Consider the following 27,302-nt stretch of genomic DNA (forward strand, 5'->3'; position numbering starts at 1 on the left):
TAAGGCCAGAAAGTAGTTTTTTTTGCCTCTCAGTAGGCGTTCCCGCATAACTTACAGGTATGATGATGTCACGTGCATACCCTCTATCAGAGCCATCTAACAGAAGAGTTACGATATAGAGGGGGCAGAAACCGAGCGCTCGAGTGCTGTTCATGCAGCCTGAACTGAGACAAGCTGGAGTTTGAAATACATTGTTTTCAACAAGGGCAGCGCAAATAAGAGCAATTTTAGGCATGTGTGCAACATGCCAACTGTTTTAAAGTATTGTACAGTGACAACTAAAGTCTCTGTAATGTTTATGTTGTACGATTACTACAAAACAATCTAAAATAAAGGGATTTAAGATCATTATTTAAAGCTGCAGGGCTGTTGCCTGAGTCCAATGCATTTCTGCCTACTTCCGGTCCAGGACTTGTCCCTATTTGTTGTCCCCATTCTCAATAGAAGTCTATGTAGAAGAGCCGCCATTGGACTGGCCCCATGAAGTGAACAGCGTTTGCGTAACTCTGTCTTACTCTATGGCTCTGGCCTCTAAAGCCATACTGTACTAGCAACCTGCCACTGCAGTTCAAAGCAGGTCACATGCAGTGGTTTCTCTTTTGACTTTGTTTTAGTGGCGAAACAAATGCTTTGTATACTGTACCAAAAACAACACGATGGGGTGGAACCACAGCTGTAACGTGTTTTGGCTTTCCCACGGCACAGGAACACAACCGTCATTGTCAGTCCGCTGTCTAATGACATGCTGGTGATATCATCCTCCATGTCCCCTGGGACAACTGAGTCACATAACAGCCCAGTTTCTTTATGTTTCTCTCACCTACAGTGCAACAAATTGCAGATGTCTCTCATCCATCAGTCATCATGTGGTTGTCCTGTTCAGTGCCACAGCCCGAGGGGCAAAAAAAACACATTTTCGAAATAATATTTTCAGATTCTAACTTCGATTGACGAGTCTTCCCAATTTTTGTGTGACGGTTTGGGCAGAGGGGCTATCCGTACAGAATACTGTATAGCAGATTCAGGTATGGGATACAACTAGGTTAAAACAAAGTGCTCTTCACCTATAGCCAGGGCTCGACGCTTAGCATTTTTCCAAGTAGCACGTGTGCGCCTAAGTTGAAAAATCTAGTAGCACACAAATTATTTTAGGAGCACGATGAAAAATGATGTATTTTTAAGGGGCGCTAGCCCCTCCTATATACAGCCTTTGTCCCCACACATCTCAAAATGAGCCATTGACAATCAACAGAGAAATTACGTCAAAATTCTGCTAAATATGACATAAATTAAACGCCATTGACATTGAAGGGAAAATGTATGTCATATGTAAACGAGCAAATCAGCTAACCAATCACAGGCAACAGGCATTCTGATTGGCCAGTATGAGATGATATCTGATGATGTTTGATGACAAGAGCGCCCCTCACTTAACATGGGTGTGATTTTTCTTTAATGAAGTGATATGAGGTAGGGTAGGGGTGGAAAATAATATGTCAAAATATTATATCACTATCTTTTCAGCAATTATCACAAAATAGTGATATTCATCATGATATCATTGTTATGTTTGTTTTCATATAATCTATATAATCAATTTGTTTTATGCTAATACTTTGTAGATAGATCGATAGTAGCTCTGTTCCATACCTCTATACGTGCAACACATTAGAGCTACTGTATGGACCAGAGCTAGATAGATAATATGTTGCTCATGGATGGATAGACAGGCTATCCGTTTTTATCCTTCTGTTTTCTACCATGTTAGTGTGACATTCAGACAGTGCAGAGGCTGCTCGATGGTGAATTAGTATTGTAACATTCTCCTTGGCTTTGACTGACTGACTGATATTAATACGGTAATCCAGCCAGTTCGGTCATTCGCATTATCATTTATGCTGGGCACACGCTTTTGTAAGCAAACACTAAGCAAGGGTTGTTTTTGATGTTTTTGGGTGAACATCAATCCGTCCACTCCATGTGTGTGTGTGCGCGCGTGCGTGCACGGCTGCACACTGTTTCACCCGCGTTTGGTTAAAAGTAAGTTACGATTGAACTTTGAGCATTACAAACAGACTTTGCAAATAACGTGTCGCCGTGTCGGGGTCCAAGAAATTCCTTCTGACTCTGTGCTATCATGCTAATGCTATCCCGCTCTGACTTATTTTCTGACTGCCGCTGCTGACAGTCAGCAAGCACTGACAGGGAAGAGCACGGAGCAGCAACACAGTGAGGGGAGGGGCGGTGGGAGCATTGAGCAAAGGGGACAGATCTTCAAATGAACACCGCATTGAGCCTCGACACGTTGTTAGCTTGTAGCTCTTCTCTTTTTGGCGAACGACACCGCCGTTCAGAAATATAAATTTAGGTATAGAACCGCGACTATAGAATGTGCACTTGCTGTAGACAGAGACTTGTCTTTATCACGATTGAATGGTCAAATCCTGTAGTCGCACCTGTGCGACAAATTTAATTTTACAAGTCGCACGGTGATATTTTTTGTCGCAAATGCGAGTACCTAGTCGCACTGTCGAGCCCTGCCTATAGCCTGTACACGATCCGGGTAATTGCATCCCCATTATCCTCCAGCAAGGGCAGAATCCATTTCTTGCGACCGACGGCCGTCGGTCCGTCGGGGGGTCCGTCGGTCCGTCGGGGGGTCCGTCGGGAGGTCCGTCGGTCCGTCGGGGGGTCCGTCGGTCCGTCGGGGGGTCCGTCGGTCCGTCGGGAGGTCCGTCGGTCCGTCGGGGGGTCCGTCGGTCCGTCGGGGGGTCCGTCGGTCCGTCGGGAGGTCCGTCGGTCCGTCGGGGGGTCCGTCGGTCCGTCGGGGGGTCCGTCGGTCCGTCGGGGGGTCCGTCGATCCGTCGGGGGGTCCGTCGGTCGTAACTCTGTCATTTCTCTACCGTTTAGGACGGGGGTGGTCTCATTTGAATCGTGTGGACCCCCCGGGGGCGTCTATGGGGGTCTCAAGTTTCGGGGACCCCTGGGGACCCCCAGGGACCCCCAAATGGTAACTCTGTCATTTCTCTACCGTTTTGGACGTGGGTGGTCTCATTTGAATCGTGTGGCCCCCCTGGAGGTTTATTTGGGGGTCTCAAGTTTCGGGGACCCCTGGGGACCCCCAGGGACCCCCAAATGGTAACTCTGTCATTTCTCTACCGTTTTGGACGTGGGTGGTCTCATTTGAATCGTGTGGCCCCCCTGGAGGTTTATTTGGGGGTCTCAAGTTTCGGGGACCCCTGGGGACCCCCAGGGACCCCCAAATGGTAACTCTGTAATTTCTCTACCGTTTTGGACGTGGGTGGGCTCATTGGAATCGTGTCGCCCCCCTGGAGGTTTCTATGGGGGTCTCTAGGTTCGGGGACCCCTGGGGACCCCCAGGGACCCCCAAATGGTAACTCTGTCATTTCTCTACCGTTTTGGACGGGGGTGGGCTCTTTGGAATCGTGTGGCCCCCCTGGAGGTTTCTATGGGGGTCTCTAGGTTCGGGGACCCCTGGGGACCCCCAGGGACCCCAAATGGTTAGTCTGTAATTTATCTCCGTTTTGGACGGGGGTGGGCTCTTTGGAATCGTGTCGCCCCCCTGGAGGTTTCTTTGGGGGTCTCAAGGTTCGGGGACCCCCAGGGACCCCCAAATGTAACTCTGTCATTTCTCTACCTCCCGTTTTGAGGGAGGTCAGAATCCATTTCTTGCGACCGCGCGATTCGAACCAGCGGCCCCAACACAAAAAAATTGAGAGGCGAGAGATTAGACCGCTACACTACAGCGGCCATACGTTACAAAGAAGTGTTTCATTGGACTTATAAAGACAATAGCACCCAGCTGCAGTTTCGCAAGGGAAGGGACCGGAAGTGCTTTTTCCCACACACACCATGTCCAGACCATAGACCACAGACACACGACCATATGCATTTAATTTACTATGAAAACCTGCATTTCCCGTCAGTCAGTCAGTCAGTCAGTAAGTGTGTCATGTCACGCCTCGTGTCATGCCTCCATATATGGTCACGCCTCGTGACACGTCACACCACCATATATGGCCGTTTCCATATATGATATAAGATCCCGACACTGACCTCATCAAACCCTGGATAGCCATACATTGAAAAGACTGGATCATCACCTAGATCTCCATATATGGAGCTGAGGCGGCCAGCAACTCTACATCTGACCTCATAATGTAGTAATCAGCTCATAATATAATTAAAAGACGAGCACATAACGTAATAGATATAATGATACTGACATGATACTGACATGATACTGACCATGATACTGACATGATACTGACCATGACACTGACATGACACCGACCATGACACTGACATGACACCGACCATGACACTGACCATGACACTGACATGACACTGACCATGACACTGACATGACACCGACCATGACACTGACATGACACCGACCATGACACTGACCATGACACTGACATGATACTGACCATGACACTGACATGATACTGACATGACACTGACCATGATACTGACATGACACTGACCATGATACTGACATGATACTGACCATGATACTGACATGATACTGACCATGACACTGACCATGACACTGACCATGATACTGACATGATACTGACCATGATACTGACATGATACTGACCATGACACTGACCATGACACTGACATGATACTGACATGACACTGACCATGACACTGACATGATACATGATACACTACTTTAGTGATGTAAAGGCAAAACATACAAAAAATGTCAATAAATAAATAAATATAAATAATAATATTTATATTAATATAAATAATAATAAATAAATAATAAATAAATAGTTGTAAACCATTTGTACTATAATCAATAAACCATGAATAAAATAATAAAAACAATAATAAATAAATAAAATAATAATATAAATGAATAAATAAATAAATAAATAAATAAATAAATAAATAAATAAATAAATAAATAAATAAATAATAATAAATAAATAAAATAATAAATACATTAAATAAATAAAGAATATAAAAAATAATATTTATATTAATATAAATAATAAATAAATAGTTGTAAACCATTTGTACTATAATCAATAAACCATGAATAAAATAATAAAAACAATAATAAATAAATAAAATAATAATATAAATAATAATAAATAATAATAAAAAAATAAAAAAATAAAAAAATAAAAAAATAAAAAAATAAAAAAATAAATAAAATAATAAATAAATAAAATAATAAATTAATTAAATAAATAAAGAATATAAAAAATAATATTTATATTAATATAAATAATAAATAAATAGTTGTAAACCATTTGTACTATAATCAATAAACCATAAAAAAAATTAAAAAAAAGATATATATATATATATATATATATAAATAAATATATAAATAATAATAAATAATTAGTTGTAAACCATTTGTACTATAATCAATCAACTATAAATAAATAAATAAATAAATAATAATAAATAATAAATAATAAATAAATAGTTGTAAACCATTTGTACTATAATCAATAAACCATAAAAATAATAATACTAATAATAATAATAAAAAAAAAAAAATATATATATATATATATATATATATAAATAATATTTATATTAATATAAATAATAATAAATAAAGAAATAGTTGTAAACCATTTGTACTATAATCAATAAACCATGAATAAAATAATAAAAACAATAATAAATAAATAAAATAATAATATAAATAATAATAAATAAATACATAAATATAAATATAAATATAAATATAAATATAAATATAAATATAAATATAAATATAAATAATAATAAATAAATAAATAGTTGTGAAAGTGATCTGTCGGAATGGTGGGACTTTTTCTGCCGCGGGTCCCTGTCGGAATGGTGGGACTTTTTTCTGTCGGAATGGTGGGATGTTTACAAATATGAAGCATACCACCATTCCGACAATTAGAAGTCAATGTAGGAGTGGCAGCATGTAGGAATGGAGAGTGAACACCCTCAGGAAGACAGCTCTCCCCCTATCCACAAGGAGGAGCAGTGCATTCCTAAGTCACTTCCGGTTGAACGATCAACAACATCCTGTAGTAGTTTGACCCTAGTCAATAGTTTGGCTGGTCCTGATTTCTAAGCTAATGCTGTATTTTTCATAACTAAGTCACGATTCAAATGAGACCACCCCCGTCCAAAACGGTAGAGAAATGACAGAGTTACCATTTGGGGGTCCCCAGGGGTCCCCGAACCTTGAGACCCCCAAAGAAACCTCCAGGGGGGCGACACGATTCAAATGAGACCACCCCCGTCCAAAACGGTAGAGAAATGACAGAGTTACAATTTGGGGGTCCCCAGGGGTCCCCAGGGGTCCCCGAACCTCGAGACCCCCATAGACGCCCCCGGGGGGGGCCACACGATTCAAATGAGACCACCCCCGTCCAAAACGGTAGAGAAATGACAGAGTTACAATTTGGGGGTCCCCAGGGGTCCCCGAACCTTGAGACCCCCAAAGAAACCTCCAGGGGGGCGACACGATTCAAATGAGACCACCCCCGTCCAAAACGGTAGAGAAATGACAGAGTTACAATTTGGGGGTCCCTGGGGGTCCCCAGGGGTCCCCGAAACTTGAGACCCCCAAAGATACCTCCAGGGGGGGCGACACGATTCAAATGAGACCACCCCCGTCCTAAACGGTAGAGAAATGACAGAGTTACCATTTGGGGGTCCCTGGGGGTCCCCAGGGGTCCCCGAAACTTGAGACCCCCAAAGATACCTCCAGGGGGGCGACACGATTCAAATGAGACCACCCCCGTCCTAAACGGTAGAGAAATGACAGAGTTACCATTTGGGGGTCCCTGGGGGTCCCCAGGGGTCCCCGAAACTTGAGACCCCCAAATAAACCTCCAGGGGGGCCACACGATTCAAATGAGACCACCCACGTCCAAAACGGTAGAGAAATGACAGAGTTACCATTTGGGGGTCCCTGGGGGTCCCCAGGGGTCCCCGAAACTTGAGACCCCCATAGACGCCCCCGGGGGGTCCAAACGATTCAAATGAGACCACCCCCGTCCTAAACGGTAGAGAAATGACAGAGTTACGACCGACGGACCCCCCGACGGACCGACGGACCCCCCGACGGACCGACGGACCCCCCGACGGACCGACGGACCCCCCGATGGACCGACGGACCCCCCGACGGACCGACGGACCCCCCGACGGACCGACGGACCTCCCGACGGACCGACGGACCCCCCGACGGACCGACGGACCTCCCGACGGACCGACGGACCTCCCGACGGACCGACGGACCTCCCGACGGACCGACGGACCGACGGACCCCCCGACGGACCGACGGACCTCCCGACGGACCGACGGCCGTCGCGACGGATTCTGCCCTCCCTCTTATCCTAGGCTCGGCTTTCCTGCACTGGCACAACCTGTTAATTCAGATGCAGCTATCTACTGTAACTACAATTCTACAACCAACTAACCTACTAGAAGGTGCAGGGCCAGATTGTTTGTGGCCTCTAATATATTACTTTTAAGTAGTATCAGCTGTTGATGCCACAAACATTTATTTAAGTACAGTACTCAAGTGTACTTACTGTGACTGTCCACCACTGCAAAAAACACAATTGACCAGGCTTATTCTCATCTGTCATTTGAGTCACAGACTAGTCTACAGTCACAGTATGGGTTCAGGCTAATTGAGAATCTTGTGAACATTCAGGTAGAACATAGGATCCCACTGATTGCCTGCTAGATTGGCTTGCTCCTGCAGAAACCATAGAAGAGCACATCAGAGTGTGATGCCCAATTTACTCACAAAGCTGAGGAAGGCCCATTTGGCCAAAACGCGTCTGCTGTTTGTTCGTCAGAGGTAAATAAACCATGTGAAAAGGACATTTATTGAGTGCTGGACGCTTTCTTCTTTCCATGTTGTATTACTGAGTCTTGCACCTATATTAAAGGATATTCTTCTAACTTGGAGTGCCAAGTGGTCCAGAGTGCGCATCCGGTACCATAGTGGGAATCCCTCCTGAATCATGGCCTTAATTATACTAAAACTACTGTTGTAGTCTGTAGACTACAGTGAGTACACTGCTGCCGACACTGAACCTCATGCTGAGTCTCACAGCAATGATGTCACCAGCGTGCCCTGGTTCTGCTTTCACATCACTCTTATAAAAGAATATGTCAACTAATTGACATTGAGTACAACTTTGTAATGTGGATCAAAAGACTGCTTAGAAGAGCTTGGACTAAAATCTGCATTTGGCTAAACTTAATTTCTGATCAAATTACGACAGAAAACTGTGAATTTTAATAGCACCATTGAATTTATCAATAGGCCTATGTCTACATTTGAAGCCAAATTAATAAATAGCTGCCATCTTGTATGTTTAGGTGGCTAACGGGCATTATTCATGCCAAGTTTGATGCTTGTATCACAATGTGAATGGTTGTGTCTAATCTGTTACACTATGACCTGTGTGGGTGTGTGTGTGTGGGGCACGTCGATGTGTGTGTGTTTGCGCCAGCGAGCGCGTAGGCCTGTGTGCTTAGTGATTGATTATACACATTCCACATTACATGTTATCTATAATACATGTGTCCTGTGTGGGTGGGTGCCTGCATTTGCCTTAAATACGATATCATGATATCATATATTCAGATCTCTCAGGTCATCTGGGAAAGGTCTGCTTTCTGTCCCTAAAACCAAAAATAAACAAGGGCAACATTTAGTTTTTATGCATCACATATTTTGAATGAACTCCCAGAAAACTGCAGGTCTGCTCTTATTCCTCTATTTCTTTATAAATACAACTAGACCTTTCTGTTTGCTGCTGCCTTTGATTGAGTTACTTTAATTTGTTTTCTCTCTCCTCTGCACTGTAACTGTATCTGTATCTGTTATGTTTTACTTCTTCTGTTCTATGCATGTGATAATTGTGTTTCCTTTGTTGATGTTCAGTGTAAAGCACATTGGATTGCCTTAAACAAAAGGTTGTGCTGTGTGCATTGTGTGTGTGCGTGTGTGCGTGCGTGCATGCATAGGAGTTGCATGCAGAGCTGGGCTGGGAAGACATGGCCAGACAGAACAAGGAGGAAGAGGAGGGAGGGAGTGGACAGAGAGAGATGGGCAGTGGAGATGACTGTGATGATGAAGACGGCTGTGAAGGATCTGGAGGAATGGATGGTAAGACTCTCTTCTTCGTTGACATCAACACAAACACAGCCTCAACTCCTTGGCATGATGGAGGTCTTACATTGCGGCAGCCTCCTTCTCATGCCTGCATGGAAATACCCACGGGGACGAACAGCTCTCTTCTGAGAGATGAGTTCATCCGTTTCGCCCTCTCTCTCTCTCTGTCTCTCTCTCTCTCTCTCTATCTATCTATCTATCTATCTATCTATCTATCTATCTATCTATCTATCTATCTATCTATCTATCTATCTATCTATCTATCTATCTATCTATCTATCTATCTATCTATCTCTCTATCTCTTCTCTTCTCTTCTCTTCTCTTCTCTTCTCTTCTCTTCTCTTCTCTTCTCTTCTCTTCTCTTCTCTGCATTCATCCCTCCCAGTGTCCCCACCCTCCTTCATCAATTTTCTTTTGATGAATGATGCAGTAACAACTACTGTAGGTGACACTGAAAACACAAATGGAAGTAATTTATGCATTTATGTACATTTATCTCTCTCTGGACTTGTTCTTCTTTCTTATGCTAATACATTATATATCGGTCTCACAGGGAGATCTGGGGACCCCTAGGGGCCTTAACATGATCCCGCAGTGACAAAGAAAAGCTACAATAGATCCTCTGCCAATTTACTAATTAGGAAATCCATTTGTCCAAATTTCTGATTTAAAGCCTGAAGGCCTGAAAATATGGAAGTCTCCCATGGTGAATATTTCAATTGTAGATTTTAAATAATGAATACTTCTAAAAAAACCTTTCATCATTACATGGATAGCTCGACACATTCTTCCCAATTAAGCTGTAAAGGAGGGATAGGACACCAGGTTTAATGTGGTCAAACTTCATCACACCACACAGCCCTTTACTTTAAATTAAAATAGAATAACATGACTTCTGTTGAGAAAAAGGGTCATGCAATTAAAATATAACTTAGCCAAGGAACTGGGAGGTCAGTGTCTTCCGTAAATGGTGCATTTATATAGAGCCTTTATCCAAGGCGCTTTACATAGATTGTGAATTACATTCACCCATTCACACACTGCATTCATACACTGATGGCGGCGGAGACCATGCAAGGCACCAACCTGCACATTGGGAGTAATTAGGGGTTCAGTGTCTTGGACACTTCGACACTATCTCTGGGTGAGCCCGGGTTCGAACTGGCAACCTTGTGGTTACCATCCGGCCACTCTACCACTCTACCCCTGAGCCACCGCCATCCGTAATTCTACTCTCTTGTATAGAGTGTAACCACTTACCCTACAGTATATACTGTAGTATACTATAGGGATCCTAGGGTTCACGTGTTAAAGCCCCACAGCAGAATATACAGCAATCACTATCTATATTTAGCTGGAAAAACATATATGTTGATCGTCTGCTCCACGCGGTGCCTTGGCAACATGATGTCATACGTTTCCATGATCCTGTTGGCTTGTGACTGTATAGTTTCCATGGTGTTGTTAGTGCTCTGTTCAGCGACCTTCTGTACTGTGTTGGTCAATCACTTTCCAGCTCCAGTTGATTTTTTTTGTAAACAGGAGAGCAGAGAGGTGGTTAGCGTTCTCCTAAACCCTGCAGACCACAAAGCCAAGCATTTTGTATTCCAATGTCAAAAAGTATCCGTTGAATTAAGATCAGCAGAACGTTTGATTGATTTGTTTACTGCTGCAAAACTATACACACAATGTACTATACAGCCTCAACCTGACCCACCACTAGAGGGTTTTGGTCGCAAAAACATCACATGATGTTGTTGCGGTTGTGTCCACCAACAGTGGAGGCGCATAGTTATGTAATAGAGGTCAAACCCTCACTGATCACTACCAGCCCAGGCTCACCATCAGCGCTCGTTATGCTAATGATTATCATGCAGCGTGCATCAACACAGCAAAAACCTCACAGTGTTCTTTTAACTCTCAGAACGTTGCAGATTGGAGCGCGAGGGTTCGTTTATGTTGCATTCGTGCGCTCGGAGTTCAAAATGGAACACATTAACACTGAGGATTTTATTTAAAGGAGGTAATGGCAAATGCAGAAAGCTACTTTGTTTGCTTCAGGTGTAATATCATTAACCAATAAACACAGCAGAGCTTCAGAGTTCAGACATAGCAGTGAAGGCAGTGGAATAAGCAGACAGGGCACACACAAATCTTTGAGATTATTCTCACAAACGCAAGCTTTTAACATGAGCTTTACACTGCAGTGAGCCACACAGAATCAGAATCAGAACCAATCAGCATTATGTTACATCACAGATTTACAGGTGTAAGGAAGTCGGTGAAATTCTTTTTCTATTTTCTTTCTTTCTGAAATCCCGGTTGAAGAGAAGTTTGTACATGAAAACATTTACAGCAAAACACACTGTAGTAATGAATAGACATCCCCAGAACCAGGACACACATAATTGTTATAAAAAACACTGGATGATGTTACTGTTTAGAATGAGTCAACTGACAACTCAGCCTGTGATTCTTATTTGTGCATATTGTTCTTATTGCGTATTGTCTTCTTTCTTGGTCCCACCTTATCGCTGCTTGCAGCTATATTTCTTTCTTTCTTTCTTGTGTCAGTCCCCATTGCTTTGCATGACTCTTTTGTGATAGTTATTAACACTGCATGAATACAGTCTGGATGTTCATGAATGGATTTGAGGAAGTGGACTAAGAGTCAGTGTTGTTTTGTTATGCTGGTTTGCTCTTTCTCTACTGGTCTCTCTTCTCCTCATTGCTCCTCTCTTCCTCTCTTCAGGAATTCTCCAGATTAAACCGATTGATTTTCTTTCCTCTAACTGACACAATCTGTGCTCGCCCGGGCCCCTTCAATCTGTCTGTGTCCAAGACATGTCTACGTCCTATATAATGTCAATAATGTAAATGTAATCACAGCGCCTCTTCTCTTCTCTTCTCTTCTCTTCTCTTCTCTTCTCTTCTCTTCTCTTCTCTTCTCTTCTCTTCTCTTCTCTTCTCTTCTCTTCTCTTCTCTTCTCTTCTCTTCTCTTCTCTTCTCTTCTCTTCTCTTCTCTTCTCTTCTCTTCTCTTCTCTTCTCCATACTAAAAGGCATGTTGTCTTACCTATAATGCACTGTGTGGCCCATTGAGGAGTGATTTGTACCTTCTATGAGTGCAAGGTGCATTTTTGTGTTTGTTTGAGTGTGAATACTTGCACAGGGCCTCTCAGTCCCAGTAACCATGGTTACCAGGTGGTCTCTCATCCCAAGGGATGGGATTTAATGACGAGGAAAGAACAGGAGTGGGCTTGAGGGGGAGGGGGGGAAGCAACTGTCCCTCTTTGGCAAATGGTGTATTTTACATGTGTTGCATACTCCCACATACAGTTTCATATCTCCATTCCAATACAGTGCAAAATGATTCATTCCAACCCACTGAGGATGGGAGCTGATTGGCAAAGTGAGACATGCAGCAAACTGAGTGCTATAATGCATTTGAGATCCATACGAAAAACTCAATATATCAAGAACACAATACATTAAAATGTTCAGCTCACCCCATTTTCAATGTGTTATTTATTTATCCTTTCACCAAAGTCTGCTCTGTCCTCTCTCTCTCGTCTCTGTTCTGCTCTCCTGGACACCTCTCCCCTGGGGTCCGATTTCAGAGCCTACACTGTAAAATACTCAATGGTTATTTAACTCGGAGAGTGTATAATAAAGGGTTCCATTTGTGAACTCTCAGAGTGGTCCTGCTTTGATGGTTTTATCAACCAAAAACATATTCTATATTGTTAACATTCACTAATTAATAGTAAAAGTGGAGAGTGTATTCCACAGTCCACACCTACAGTACACTATGTGATAGCCCATTGGTGAATGGATCCTTCTAGAATTAATTTGAAAAAGTACCTAACCCATTCTTTAGGAATCTGTGAATGTTCCAGTGTACTGCTGGTATACAACAAGCCTCATTTGGATGTAAATGACAAACAGTCGATGAATCCATCCAGTCTTGCCTTTAGGCTGTTGATTTGAAACGTCAGCCTGTAACATATTAAATTAATTAAAAAGCTGTGTTGTTCCTTTCTATTTATTTGTGGCATGTTTCCATTTTACAGGCATCAAATAGTCTGTGTGTGCTTTAAAAGAATACATTTAGTGAATTAAGCGTCCCTCACTCAACTGAAAACCCTGTTTTTTGAGGGGCGCTAGCCTCTCCAAAGCATGCCTTTTGAAGATTACGTCATGTTTAGGCCACTAAAATGACGACGTCAGACTTCATATGGCCGATATAAATACAGTGGGCGCCCCTCACTTCACACAAGTGTGATTGTTAAATACATGAGTGTAGCCCAAGGAATGTTCACACTCACAAAGAGAAAAAGAGTGAGAGGAGAAGAGGCGGCAGGCTAGGGAAGGATGAGCGTGGTGAGAGACAACGGTAGGGAGATAATATGGAAACGAAAGGGAAATGATGGGGCTCACATACTGTGAGCACGCAAGCGCATGTGTATTATCTTTATGCGAGAGCGTGTGTGCGTGCGTGCATGTGCATGGGCGGCATGTGGCAGTGGTTCATAAACAGTATAGAGCTTCTATGATAGATCCCTAGGGGAGGAGATGGTCCTCATTAAAGAATTACACATTCACTTTGCTGTGCCGCTGTAGCTATGCAGGCCGCACGGTGGCGGGGAGCCTCGCACTGGCTCTGTTAGACACGCCCACGGGGAGATAAAATAATTGATCTTTAGTCTTTACACACAGAATGTCACAGGATAGCTTGTGAATAGCTAAGTACACGGCCCACTCCCCTGCTCTCCCACGCTATTAAGTCGCATAAGACGTCTGTCTGTCTGTCTGTCTGTCTGTCTGTCTGTCTGTCTGTCTGTCTGTCTGTCTGTCTGTCTGTCTGTCTGTCTGTCTGTCTGTCTGTCTGTCTGTCTGTCTGTCTGTCTGTCTGTCTGTCTGTGCCTGCCTGTCTGTGCCTGCCTGCCTGCCTGTCTGCCTGTCTGTCTGTCTGTCTGTCTGTCTGTCTGTCTGTCTGTCTGTCTGTCTGTCTGCCTGTCTGCCTGTCTGTCTGTCTGTTTGCCTGCATTCTTAGGTATGAATGAACGTGATTGTGTTTCTGTGCCTATACCCACCAAGGTAATTTTGCAACCGTGTCATAACAGAGACATTATGCAACCAAAAACCAAAAGCACAGTGAATAATTACATGGGAACAAAATTTATCTTGATTCTCCACCACAGTAACCTCAATCTAAAGTATTTAGTCATTAGTGGAAAACGGAACTGTGTGTGTGTGTGTGTGTGTGTGTGTGTGTGTGTGTGTGTGTGTGTGTGTGTGTGTGTGTGTGTGTGTGTGTGCGACTGTGCGTGTCATGTGCGTGTGTCTTTACTTTACTTTGCTCTGTTTTGCTTTCCTCTGCGGGACATCATTTGACCAAAATGCAGCAGCCTGCTCCCCTTGCTTTGTCTAGCTGTGTGGACTTGTCTTCTTGCTGCGTTGGGGTGCTTGGGGGTTATTCCCGTATTCTAAATGAGCATTCTCATGTCACCTTATTGGCTCACTTTTTACACAGGGTCTTTAACCAATCACTCTGCTGCCGCATTCAACTGTTCAGCATGTTCACGCAGTAAAATCCGATGTGTTAACTTGACTTTGAGACCTGAGAGCTTGTAGATCAACTATTTTTTGCTATATTAGAAATGGTAACTGATTATTTTTTTGCCACCCCCTATTTCCCTCTGAAATTATAGCCTGGAAACCAGACGAATCTGCTACAGGGAAAATCCCTGGGGAGATTGGTCTGTCACTCCTCAGTTTGAATTACATTTCGCTCACCTCAATGTTGTGTGTGACCAGTCAGAGCCCACTATTCAAAGTGACGTTGGAATCTGTTTGTAACTACCCCTGATGGAAACAAATCTATACCACACCAAAGTTCCAGACTAATATCATTCTACGCAATGATATTAGTCTGGTCATGCCAGGCTACTGAAATTACGCTTCTGCCATAAGGGTTAATGTACTGTCTATATACCCTCAGAGTCAAATGAACTGTACAGTAGTACATATCCTCTGAGCTCTCCTCACTGGATTACTTGCTTTCCTGCATCCCTCCTCCATAGATTTTATAATTCCACTGGAGGCTCTGCTTGACCTTCATCTCCATGACCTTGGGTTGATGCTGCCTCACTGCAAGAAAGCCAACAGTAGCCTATAGTCCACATGCTACCAATTATTATTCATATCTCAGAGTCGTCACACCACAGTTCACGTCTTGCCTCATTAGCTGGAGCCTGGATGAAGATTTTATACACTGTCCTGGATTGCTAGAGATGGAAATTTCAATGCTGCAGAGATAATCCTACCACAAAGTTGCCCACAATTCCTTGCCTTCTACTCTATATTGTAAAAATAGCAGATCTACAAGCTCACTCAAAATGAATTAACATTAGTTTGAGTTTTTTTTACTAGGCTGTACTGCTGTAGGCTACACCTCATGCCTCTATGTCCCCCAGACCCCCACAAACACTCAAATCAGGCTTCTGGCCAAACATGAGGCCTCAAACCTGCGGGTCACCTCTTTTATGCACTATCCTGAAAGTACTATGTGCTACAAAAACGTTTAGAAAAGTGCAACAATAGCACATCTACAAGCTCACAATGCTGCCATGCTTGACATTAGTCAACAATAGCACATCTACAAGCTCACAATGCTGCCATGCTTTGTGAAATTGTAGATGTAGAGCAACTGTATTTGAGCTGTTTTTTAATATGTATCAAAGTATAATAGGCTTAAGTTTTAGTCAATCAAAAATAAACGTTTATAGAGCGATAAGAATGATAGATAGATAGATAGATAGATAGATAGATAGATAGATAGATAGATAGATAGATAGATAGATAGATAGATAGATAGATAGATAGATAGATAGATAGATAGATATATAGATATATAGATAGATAGATAGATAGATAGATAGATAGATAGATAGATAGATAGATAGATATTATACGGGATATCGCCCTTATTTACACAAGTCTGATGGCTTGGGAAAATAAACTCTTGAACCTTTTTCCAGAGGGCAGCAGAGTGAACAGTGATATGGATGGTTTGGGGCTGTCATGATATCAGTCTCACTTCCTCCCTGTAGCCGTTCTCGTTGTAGTCCCTCATGAGGCCCATCACTATGTTGTCTCGTCCGTGTATTTCACAATATGATTGATTGCTACTGAACCTGGCACAGCAGGCATGTGTCACCAGGGTGAACAGCAGTGGCCTCAGAAAGAACACAGCCCTGAGAAGAGCCAGTGCTCAGGGAGATGACGTTGGAGTTGTAACAGTTGTTTGTTTCCCACCTGCACAGATTCATTGAGGTCTGTTCCTTAGAAAGTCCAGCAGCCGCTTACACAGTGCTTAAGACCCAGGGGGTCCAATTTGTTGCCGAGTAGGGATAATTGAGCTGAAATCCAAGAACAGCACATTGGTGTTCTTCTCCTCTAGAATAGATGTGCCACCGTGTAGCATGCCATACTCTGTAGAGCAATTTGAAGGTGCTCACCGCTGACAGGTTCCTCTCCCTGATCTCAGAGTCACTATCTGTTGTTCACTCAGAGTGAGTTCTACTTCTATGAGCTTCTCAGCAGAGCTAGATGTGTATGCTTGGTTGATGAAACCGCCCATGCGTCTAGAAAATTATAATAAAGTTTATTTACATGAACTAATAAAAAGTTATTCTAGAGCCAAAGTTATTTTGGTGTAAATGGGACCTGTGAGAAAGCAAAACAAATCAACTCAACCAAACCCAAACTAAACCAAGCAAGAAGGAGAGACAGAATGAAGACTCAACCCCAATTTACAGGGTGAGCAATCACCCAGGTGTTAAAGATATCTTTAACACATGGGCCGTTACAGTCGGCTAGTCCACTACTCTTGCGTCACATCGCATCACTTCGTACCTTGAGATTGCGTGAAAACCATTGGTCCATCCACAGTCCACACACCACCATGCAGCATCAGTAATCATTGCCAGTCATAGCAAATATACATGCAGACAATGGTGGCACTAGTCTGTGTCATGTTGACAACTTAAGCCTGATTTATACTTAATTATATTGCGTGCCGGTGTCATGCTCAGTAAATAGCAGATCTACAAGATCACAGCGCGTCACATTCGTGACGTGCTGTGAGCTTGTAGATCTGCTATTTACAGCCAACAACATCAGCGTGCAATGAAGCATGAATCAGGCTTTACTTCCTCAAAATATAAGACTACACTGTTCATTCATTCCAAGGAAAAAGCAACTAACAACTGCACTGTGGTCACATGCCTATCCTTATGCCTCTGTCTTACCTTATTTTGTCGGTTGTTTTTGTCTATAGTTTCTCCATTTCTTTCCACTTCCTTTCCTTTTGTAAATCATCCTTTGTCTCTCCTCCGTCTCTCTGTCTGTTTAGAAATAGAGTCTGATCATAAATATTCGCCGAGGGCATAATCTATCTACTGCTCCTCGTAACTTTACTCTATGCAGTGTGTGTGTGCGCGTGCATGTTATTGTGTGCGTGTGCATGTTATTGTGTGTGCGTGTGTGCATGCGTGCGTGTGTGTTGCCTCCCCAGGGAACCAGGGCCAAGGTAATGAAATTCTCATTACTGATTCAGCTGGAAATGCTGGGATACATTTACACGCCTACTCACACCCGGCACCTTGTACAGACGCTCGTCAAGGTCACCCCACATCTACACTTCATTTGTCTATGTATACCTATGTGTGTGTGTGTGTGTGTGTGTGTCCATTGTATACATACAAATTGAGTAGCAACAAGAAGAGTGGGTGTAATGACAGTTCTGCACGCCACAGGCATCTGACATGAAATACCGTCATTAACGCTCACACACACACACACACACACACACACACACACACACACACACACACACACACACACATATTTTACCTCTGAAATCAAAGCATATATAGCTGACATAACTCTTCTACATAGATTTTATTGAAACACACACACACGCATACACACACGCATACACACACACACACACACACACACACACAAATATGTCAACCACTTGACATGTGCATATATTACAGTACCTTCTGAGGCAAGACAGTTTCTGCTGCTGCTTTATCCAAGTTGATCAAAGCATAGATTACACCCTTCTCTGACACACACTGTGTTTATGGACCACACACACACACACACACACACACACACACACACACACACACACACACACACACACACACACACACACACACACACACACACACACAAACACACACAAACACAGGAGCTATTGTTTCACAAGATGTTATGTTATCTGGTATATATTGTGTCCGTAGGAATGTATGAATGTCAATTAAATATTTATATGCTGAGTGTTGTTTTTTTATTTAACCACACGAAGCGCTCCCATTCTGCGGGCCAACATTCTGTGAAAATAGCCGATCTACAAGCCCTCAAAGCACAGTGTTGGAGTATATACAGGTAGGGTTTCAGTGGTTGACACTAGGATGGCACAGAAAGGTTAGGAAATGTGATGCCTTAACCCAGTGATTCTCAACCTGTGGTACCAAGTCCGGTATGGGAAGGGGTGCGCACGCTACAGTATGTCATACTGTGCACCGCATCAAAGATGAAATTCTCAGGTATTAAATGTAGCTTACATGCGTATCATTTTTGTACTGTAAACATTTTCGGGTCAGCGTTATTATTCCGGCGGCGCATTCATTGGTCCGACTCTTCATGCTTCAAAACAGCAACCATTGTTCCAGTCCCAAAAAAGGGTAAAGTAACTGGATTAAACGACTGGAGGCCTGTAGCAATTACACCCATAGTGAACACCCCCCCACCCCACAGGGTGAACAGCGAAACAGAACATTACAATACATCAAAAACAATAATAATAATAAATAAAGCAAGACAGGTACTAAAAGTTAAATTAAAAGAAAAGAAAATAACAGTCATCAGAGATGTTGGCATGATTTAAGTTTTTCTAATGCTGTGGATAAGATGTCAAGTGTGTTTTCTTGTGCCCCATTGGGTCGAGCTATAGAGAGTTCCAGAGAGATCATTAATGAGAGGATCCATTGTGAGACCTCAAGTTTATGGGGAGGTTTCCATCTTAGGACGAGCAGGTTTTTTTGCAGCTGTCAGCCCTAAGAGCAGGAGTCTTCTACGTGGCATTGTCAATGTCAACCCAATCGCTGAATCATCATTCAACAGGAAAATATTAGGCAAGAGGGGAATTCTAGTTCCATTACCTCAGATAGTACTTCTGAAACTCTAGACCAAAAACGATTGACATCTGGACTAAAATTGTTGTACAGTATATACAGTACGGAACATAACCTCAAATTGCACCTTCTTAAACTAAATTGTATATTATGGAACATAACCTACTGTGAAGCTGTTCACATAAAGTTTACCTTACTTTGCTACTACAGGGAAAAGATGCACATACAGTATGTTTTTTTTTTTTACTCTTTGAATGCTCTTTCTTGCACTCTATACAGTATGCTGCTGCATTGTCTGTAAGGAAGCCAAACAAAAATAAGTTTGACTCTTATGTAACTGTACACAAGATGTAACAATAAAGTACAACCTTGAACTCGCCCCATCACTAACCCTGTCCCTAACTTTAACTCCACGTTGTCGGATTAATTCGCCGTCGGAATTACGCTTCACGAGCAGATCCCAACATTTTCACGTGTTTGTCATCAATTCACTCTCACACAAGAATCCATCGATGTCAATTTCTCAATTTGGGGGGAGTGTACAAATGTTACCATTTGGTTACGTTTGTATACTTTCACTGACATTGAGGATTCTTTGTGTCAGCCTGTGAGTCTCCTCACCAACAGTTCTTACCTGCTAAACGAGAGAGTGTAAGAAACAGAAACCCACGTGCTGTTCACAGGCTTGTTCACAATTACTTAATTATCGTCATCTAACGTTGGTTCGTAAACGGTGTGACGACTCGCCCAACCACACATTAGTATTGCAATATACACAACTATACACATCGTTATGAATTATTGCTTAATTTACTAGATCGGTATTTTGTTCGCACTCATTTCCTAATACAGGCAAATGTGATACCCTAAAATAAATAATAATATATATTGTATTTGAGCCACTTTCAACCTGATGTCCCTTGTTTTGGGCATGTCATTATTAATGAAAATGTGTGAAAGTAATTAGTGAAATTATAATCTTTATTTGGCACTATAAGTAGGTCAGGAGAGGCTTATTGTCGCTATCAGCCAATTGTATTTATTAATATATGAATAAATAAAAAATAAACTCACAAGTGCTAACACTTGCTACAGAGGCTATATCGCATGCATATGAATGGTGTACCTTGAGTGTGCCTGTAGAGAGAGAGAGAGAGAGGGGGGGGGGGTATATGGCCAACAAATCTACAAATTATGAAATCCAGAATGCTGACAGATTATAGTTTCCATGACGTCCATGACCTCTGTCTGTAGAGTCATCTTCATACCTTGTTCAAGTTATCTTGAAGGCAACATACATTATAGGGTGTAGTTAGTAAATCAGTGCATTCAAAGCACATACAGTAGTTTTTCCTCAATCTTCTGTTTTTGTGTGTAGAAACCGCATTTGATACATTTGTCTGTTGAGCCTTTTAGACAGCTATAACTGTAACTGTACAACCGTGCATGCATGCGTGCGTGTGTTTGCATCTACTTTACTTGGCAATATACCTCTCCTGTTGTCATGGTCATGTCTGTTTCCTTGTGTGTGTTACCGCAACTCTGATTAATGGCCCCACCCCACCTGGTGGAGACTGGAGACCATTGCTATCGCCCTTGGGAAATCCCTTGGATTGGCGCCAAACCCACTTGAAAGCATTACATTTATAAATACATGGTTTACAAGAATTCATTCGTTTTTTCCCCGGGCCTGTGATTGCTGACTGAGCGCCCTTTGTTTTCACTTGATGTCCCTGTTCTCGCCCGCAGTGCTGTTTAGCGGCCGCCATTTTAGGTCAGAAGCATTTGTCTGCTTCCTTTTCGCAGACGCTGAGTGTTGAGGTTGACAAGTTTTTAATCTGCAGGTATTCCTTTGTTTCTGTTTTCCGTGACCAAGTTTTTACTCAACGATTTTTTGAGCGGAAGAGACATTACGTTCTGCAAACAGTGCACACAAATTCCCACGGCAGATTAAAGGGTTGCTTCATTTTCAGTGTCGACATTGTCCATCAGTCTGTGGTCATTGAGTGATAAGGTTATTTCTTTCTTTCTTCTTTGTTTTAACCACTTGAACCCCACGCGTCCACATTATGGTGGGCGAACATGTGCCGAAAATTGTAGTTTGCCTATTTTTGACAAAGAGATTTGGTGTCGTCCAAGAAAAGGGGTCCACATTACAGAGCTGACTCAATTCCAGTTTGTAGTTTTGTAAATCATGTCAAGGACCCCCAAATTAATATGTATTTTTCCACGGACCCCCATCTGAGAATGTTTTGTGTCAGCAACCCCCCCGAGAAAACTTTTCAAAATGTTCGAATACTTTCAAGATTTTTAAAAGATGTTCTAAAATGTAGAAGATGTACAAGATCGCAGCAAGGCACAAAGGCCCCTTTTCCACCGGTTGGTTCCCAGTGGGAACCGGTTCAGTTATTTTTGGTTAGTCCATGAGCCATAGCTCCAAAATTGAAACGTTAAATATGAATTGAGTGTAGCAAAACCATACCTATATTAGATTGTTATCACCATGAAACTTCCCCAATTGAGTACTTACACGAAGACAATGATTTATTGTATTACAAATTTTACATTTTTAAATATGCAAATGAGGCATTATGTAGGAAAATATGCAAAATAATAAAAAATATGAAAAAGCTACTACTGTGGAAGGGTTATCATGTATTAATTTACTTGTATTGATCCTATAAACAATTTAATATAGGGTATAGTTTGCCCATCAATTTTGGAGCTCTGGCTCATGGACTAAAAACCAAAAAGAACTGAACCGGTTCCCATTGGGAACCAACCGGTGGAAAAGGGGTCAAAGTGAGCACTATAAATACACCGTTTACCATTGTATTTGTTGTGGTTGTGGTGTGGTCTCTGACATCCACGAACAGCCCTTAAGAGTGTTTTATTTTCAATGTAGCTGAAAATGGGCCGATCTGGATGATGCAATCCACTGCAGTCCAGGATTGTGCTTGAATCCTTCAAATGTCACTACTACATTGCTATTAACACTTGTGCGTGCGCACACACACACACACACACACACACACACACACACACACACACACACACACACACACACACACGCACACACACACAGTCACACACACACTCGTTACTCATCTAGGTAAAGGTTAAACTCCCCCATGAGTATGACCAGTGACACTGTTCATCACTCACCTCTGTCACAAGTGTGTGTGTGTGTGTGTGTGTGTGTGTGTGTGTGTGTGTGTGTGTGTGTGTGTGTGTGTGTGTGTGTGTGTGTGTGTGTGTGTGTGTGTGTGTGTGTGTGTGTGTGTGTGCACGCGTGCATGTGTTTTACAAATCTGCCATATGCGAGTGTTGCTAAGAGACAAACAGGCTGAAGGGCATGCAGGTGGAGATGGCCTGTATAGGCAAAAGCAGCCTGGCATGCACACAAACACATCCTCGCTGACAGGATCACATCCTCGCTGACAGGATCACATCCTCACTGACAGGATCACAGCGGCTTAGCGGCGATAGAAGGTTTCTGCCTGGACACATGCTGTCTGTACATATATGCATTCATCAACTTACAGTAAATACATTTATGTACTGTACATGCATAGACCTGTTAATAGCTCATACTGTACAACAAGCAAATCCTGGGCGGTCCAGGTGTGGGCCCTATTTCGTAAATCCCTTATCCCTAAACTTCTTTAGCTTTTTTGCTATTTTGAAAAACATTTTTGAGTAGCTCCAATAGCCGATCTACAAGCTCACAACGTGTTGATCGGTTAGTTGAATAATTTTAATATGTTTGCAAAGAAGTTTAGGGATAAGGGCTTTAGGCACTGACGAAAATAGGGCCCTTTAAAATCTTTTCTCAGACAGAGTATACCATAACTATTCCCTGCGCAAGATGCACACGTATAGGTAATACGTTTGCGCATGGTGTGACCATTTGCAGACCGCGGCCATCTTGCCATCAGAGTTTGGAAGCACTCGTTTTCTGTAAAGCAATGTCATGCTGCCTCCTGCATTATGTGCAAATTCAAAACAGGTGGTACACAAGGCCTTAGAAGGCATGCGTTTTCTTTAAAAAAAATCACACCGTGTGAACTGAGTGGTGCAATTCCCCCCCACCTCTCTCTCTCTCTCTCTCTCTCTCTCATTAGCAGGCAGCAGGCACAGCACTATCCCTCTCTCTGTTTCTGGCGCCCCCTACTGGTACTAATAAGTCATATACTCGTGCTCATGGCCACATACTGTCATGGTTTGAATCTCCCCCTGTCTGTATTTCCACTTCGGCCACTCCCTCATCCCATTCCACACTTCAGTCCCAGTTACACACCTGGTTCCACTCTCATCAGCCCAGCCCATTACAAACCTGTGAACACTACTGCAATCAACCCACCACCTATAAGACTGGACTCATTGCACACACACCTTGTCGGATCATACAGTCATGTCACGTTGTTGTATGTGGGAGCTCTTGCCTTGTTCCTCGTTCCTGGACTAAGCTTTCAAGCTTCTGGTAATTTGCTTGTACCTCTTTGTTTTTGCATTTTTGGACTGCTTAGTTTCTGCCAGTATTTGCTTTTTGTAATAGTTTGCCTGTTTTCTGCATTATTCAATAAATGCTTGGATTACACTCTGCTTTGCTGGTCGTACCTCTGCACTTGGGTTCAGTACATTTTTGCCACCGTGACACATACGGACATTGCTGGTTGTAAGAGTGGCTGCACCACTCAAAAAGAAAACGTTTAGGGCCCGGACGGTTAGGGGCACCTAGGCTGCCAAGCCAGCTGTACGGCGTGCCGCAGGTTCGACTCCCGAACCCGATGGCCTTTGCCACGTGTCACTCCCCATCTCTCTCCTCCTTTCTTGTCTGACTATACTGTTCCCTATATCAACAAAGGCCCAAAAAACGAATTAAAAAAATGTAAAAACGTTCAGAACGTCACGCCAGGTACGCTGGCACGATTACAAAATGTAAGTCGTCAATTAATTGTCATACAAATAATTCGATCAATGATTTAATTTAGTTTTTGGCATGGAGAAATGTAATTTTTTTTTATTTCTGTTTGCCTTTTAGTTTTCGTACACATCAAGAATGACACTTTGTAAGCGCCTAGATCAGCTATTTCTGCTTTCGCAGAATATGCAAAATATTTGCACTTAATTATGACTGACCTAGACACGCAGTGAGCTTGTACATCCGCTATTCTCAGTTTACACAACACCACCATACAACAGTTCTTGCTTACTGTAAATCACTCTGGATTACGAGCATCTACTAAATGCCTAAATTGTTACAATGCCGCACATCAAAAATAGCCAATCTATAAGCTCGTAAATCAGCTGTTTTCAGTGTGCGACAAACCGCACGCGACTAAGTATAAGTCTGGAATGAGCACAACTGACCACGTCTGACCACGTCACAGGCTGTTCTATTCACACACACACACACACACACACACACACACACACACACACACACACACACACACACACACACACACACACACACACACACACACACACACACACATTTACACGCCTGCAACTCCCACAGTCCCATGTTACTCCATGCAGCTAAGAGAGAATGAAATCAAGGGCAGATGCTTAGTTGGTAAACAATGCACTGCTGATAAATCATCTGTGAACACACACACACACACACACACACACATACATTTAGAGCATTTTCCTGCACATTCACCAGTCAATCTGCGGTCATGTGCTCATATCACACCACCACATGTTGAGACTTCTAGCCAGTATGTGTGTGCATATTTTGGACTACTATCATATTATATTCGTGTGTGTACGTGCGTGCGTGCGTGCGTGCATGCGTGCGTGTTTGTGTCTGTGTTTAGGTAATTGAGATTAAGATGTATTTTTGGATCTATTAGCTACTAGCTAAATGTGATCTTGATTGATGGTGTGCTCCTTGCTATAGTGAACGTATAGTGTTACAGTTACATTGTATGTTTGTGTACCTGTGAATGTGTGCCCATTAGTAAACTATGTATACATATATTTTCATGATTCCATTGTGTGTGTGTGTGTGTGTGTGTGTGTGTGTGTGTGTGTGTGTGTGCGCAAGTGTGCGTGCGTGTGAACGTTAACACCTCACCTCATTCCTAAGCTGCTGAAAGAGTTTCTTTGTCTATTGTACTGCAAAACAATGTCCATTGTAGGAGACGGAATCACATTTCTGCACAAGCAGGTGTGTGCGTGTGTGTGAGGGTGCGTGTGTGTGTGTGTGTGTGTGTGTGTGTGTGTGTGTGTGTGTGTGTGTGTGTGTGTGTGTGTGTGTGTGTGTGTGTGTGTGTGTGTGTGTGTGTGTGCGCGCGCATGTGTGTGTGTGCGTGTGTGTGTGATTGAAAAAGGGGTAGTGTATGTTGAAGTGCGCTTTTGTGACAGAGGTGTGTATGAGAAGAATCCCATCTCCATGTCTGATCCCTGTCTCTCTCTCGTGTGTGCATGTGCGTGTGTGTGTGCGTGTGTGTGTGTGTGTGTGTGTGTGGGCGGCGGGAGCGCGCGCGCAGGCATTATGCCCACGGCAGTGTCTGTCTCTTTCTCTCTCCTGTCCTAATCCACTCATTTACCTGAGTTCCTCCCAGGAGAGGTTTGGAGAAATGCCAACACGCATGCACGCGCACGCACGCACGCACGCACACACACACAAAAAGCTGTTAAGCAGCTGGTGGGATCCAAGGGTGCATGTGCCAATTAAATTAAGCAACAAATTCATGCGTGTGCATGTGTGTCAGTGTGTCTGTGCGTGCGCATATCTGTGGGCGGTGGAGCCAGGACCATAAATTATCCTGGTCTTGACAACAACAACAAAACAATTAGGTTTCCCCGACGACCATGAGAAATCTGGTTGCCGTGGGACCAGTAATGCACCCAAAATCCCTTTGGACCAAGCTGACCTGTTCTTACTGCGGAAGAAAATATGTTTGACACTGATTTTCAATGTTTTAACCACTTAAACATTATATGTCCTGGAATGGAGTCCCCCAGGGGTCTGTAAATGGTCCCCTCTACAGTCTCTTTGCCGAAAATAGATCATCCACAAGTTCACAAGGCTATTATCACTAAATGTCTGCCTATTTTTTTTATTTTTGTTTATTTTTGTTGACCTATTATGATCATAATGCTAGGTTCACTGGTACAGCTGGTGAGCAACCTCACTCGCCCATCATCACTTGACGAGAGCAATCAAGTGCTCCTCGTGTTCTTCCAAGTATTCCAAAACAGTGTTTAGTGCATCTCAGCCTCTCCACCAACAGGGGTCGGTGCAATGGGGACGGTGCAGAGAGGGTTCTGGAGGGGGGAGGGGGGAGGGGGGGGGGCATGACGGCGGAGCACACAGCGTTCTTATTAGGTGCAGACTAACGTTTGGACGCCACACACGTCTTCATCACTGTCGCTTCTGACTCTGATGAAGACGTGTGTGGCGTCGTTAATCCAATGAATTCCCATGTGGGCTCCAGTGTCTTCCTGCATGGGCCAAGGATTTATATGGCATGGCTCTGCAGGAGGCTATAGCTGTCTAGAAGTCTGTCTGTCTGTCTGTCGATTACATTTTCCTGTAATTATTCCGGTACCTTTTCCTCTTTTGAAGTATGCCTTTAATTACATATCCATATGAAGCAGTTATGGTATGGTAGGTAGGGTAAGTGATATGCTTTGGTTACAGTAAGTGTCACAGTGCAAAGGCAGGAGCTTTAGGACCCAATAGCAGACAGATATGCGCAGGCAGATGAGCTTCAATGCAAGGTTGTTGTTTTTTTTTTTAAACCTTGACACAAGGAACAGTACACTATGGGTTAAATCATGGATACACAAGGAGAACACTACTGACATAAAGTGACAAGGGAAGTAGCAAGGGAACTAAACAAACAGGGGAGTATAAATAGACACAGACTAACTAGGCACAGGTGAAACAA

General features: G+C 43.0%; 1 protein-coding gene across 2 annotated transcripts in view; it reads left to right on the plus strand.

The window, feature by feature from the left end:
* Positions 1 to 27,302, plus strand: part of LOC310860710 (glypican-5-like) — a 73,239-nt gene that overhangs the window by 38,618 nt on the left and 7,319 nt on the right. For both annotated transcript variants that reach the window (XM_083767819.1, XM_083767820.1), the window contains one exon: positions 9,031 to 9,172. In XM_083767819.1, the coding sequence (XP_083623945.1) occupies positions 9,031 to 9,172 (142 nt within the window). The remainder of the gene's footprint in view (positions 1 to 9,030; positions 9,173 to 27,302) is intronic.

Source organism: Protomyctophum parallelum, assembly GCF_964188405.1.
Source record: "Protomyctophum parallelum genome assembly, chromosome: 6".
NCBI classification, from domain to species: domain Eukaryota; kingdom Metazoa; phylum Chordata; class Actinopteri; order Myctophiformes; family Myctophidae; genus Protomyctophum; species Protomyctophum parallelum.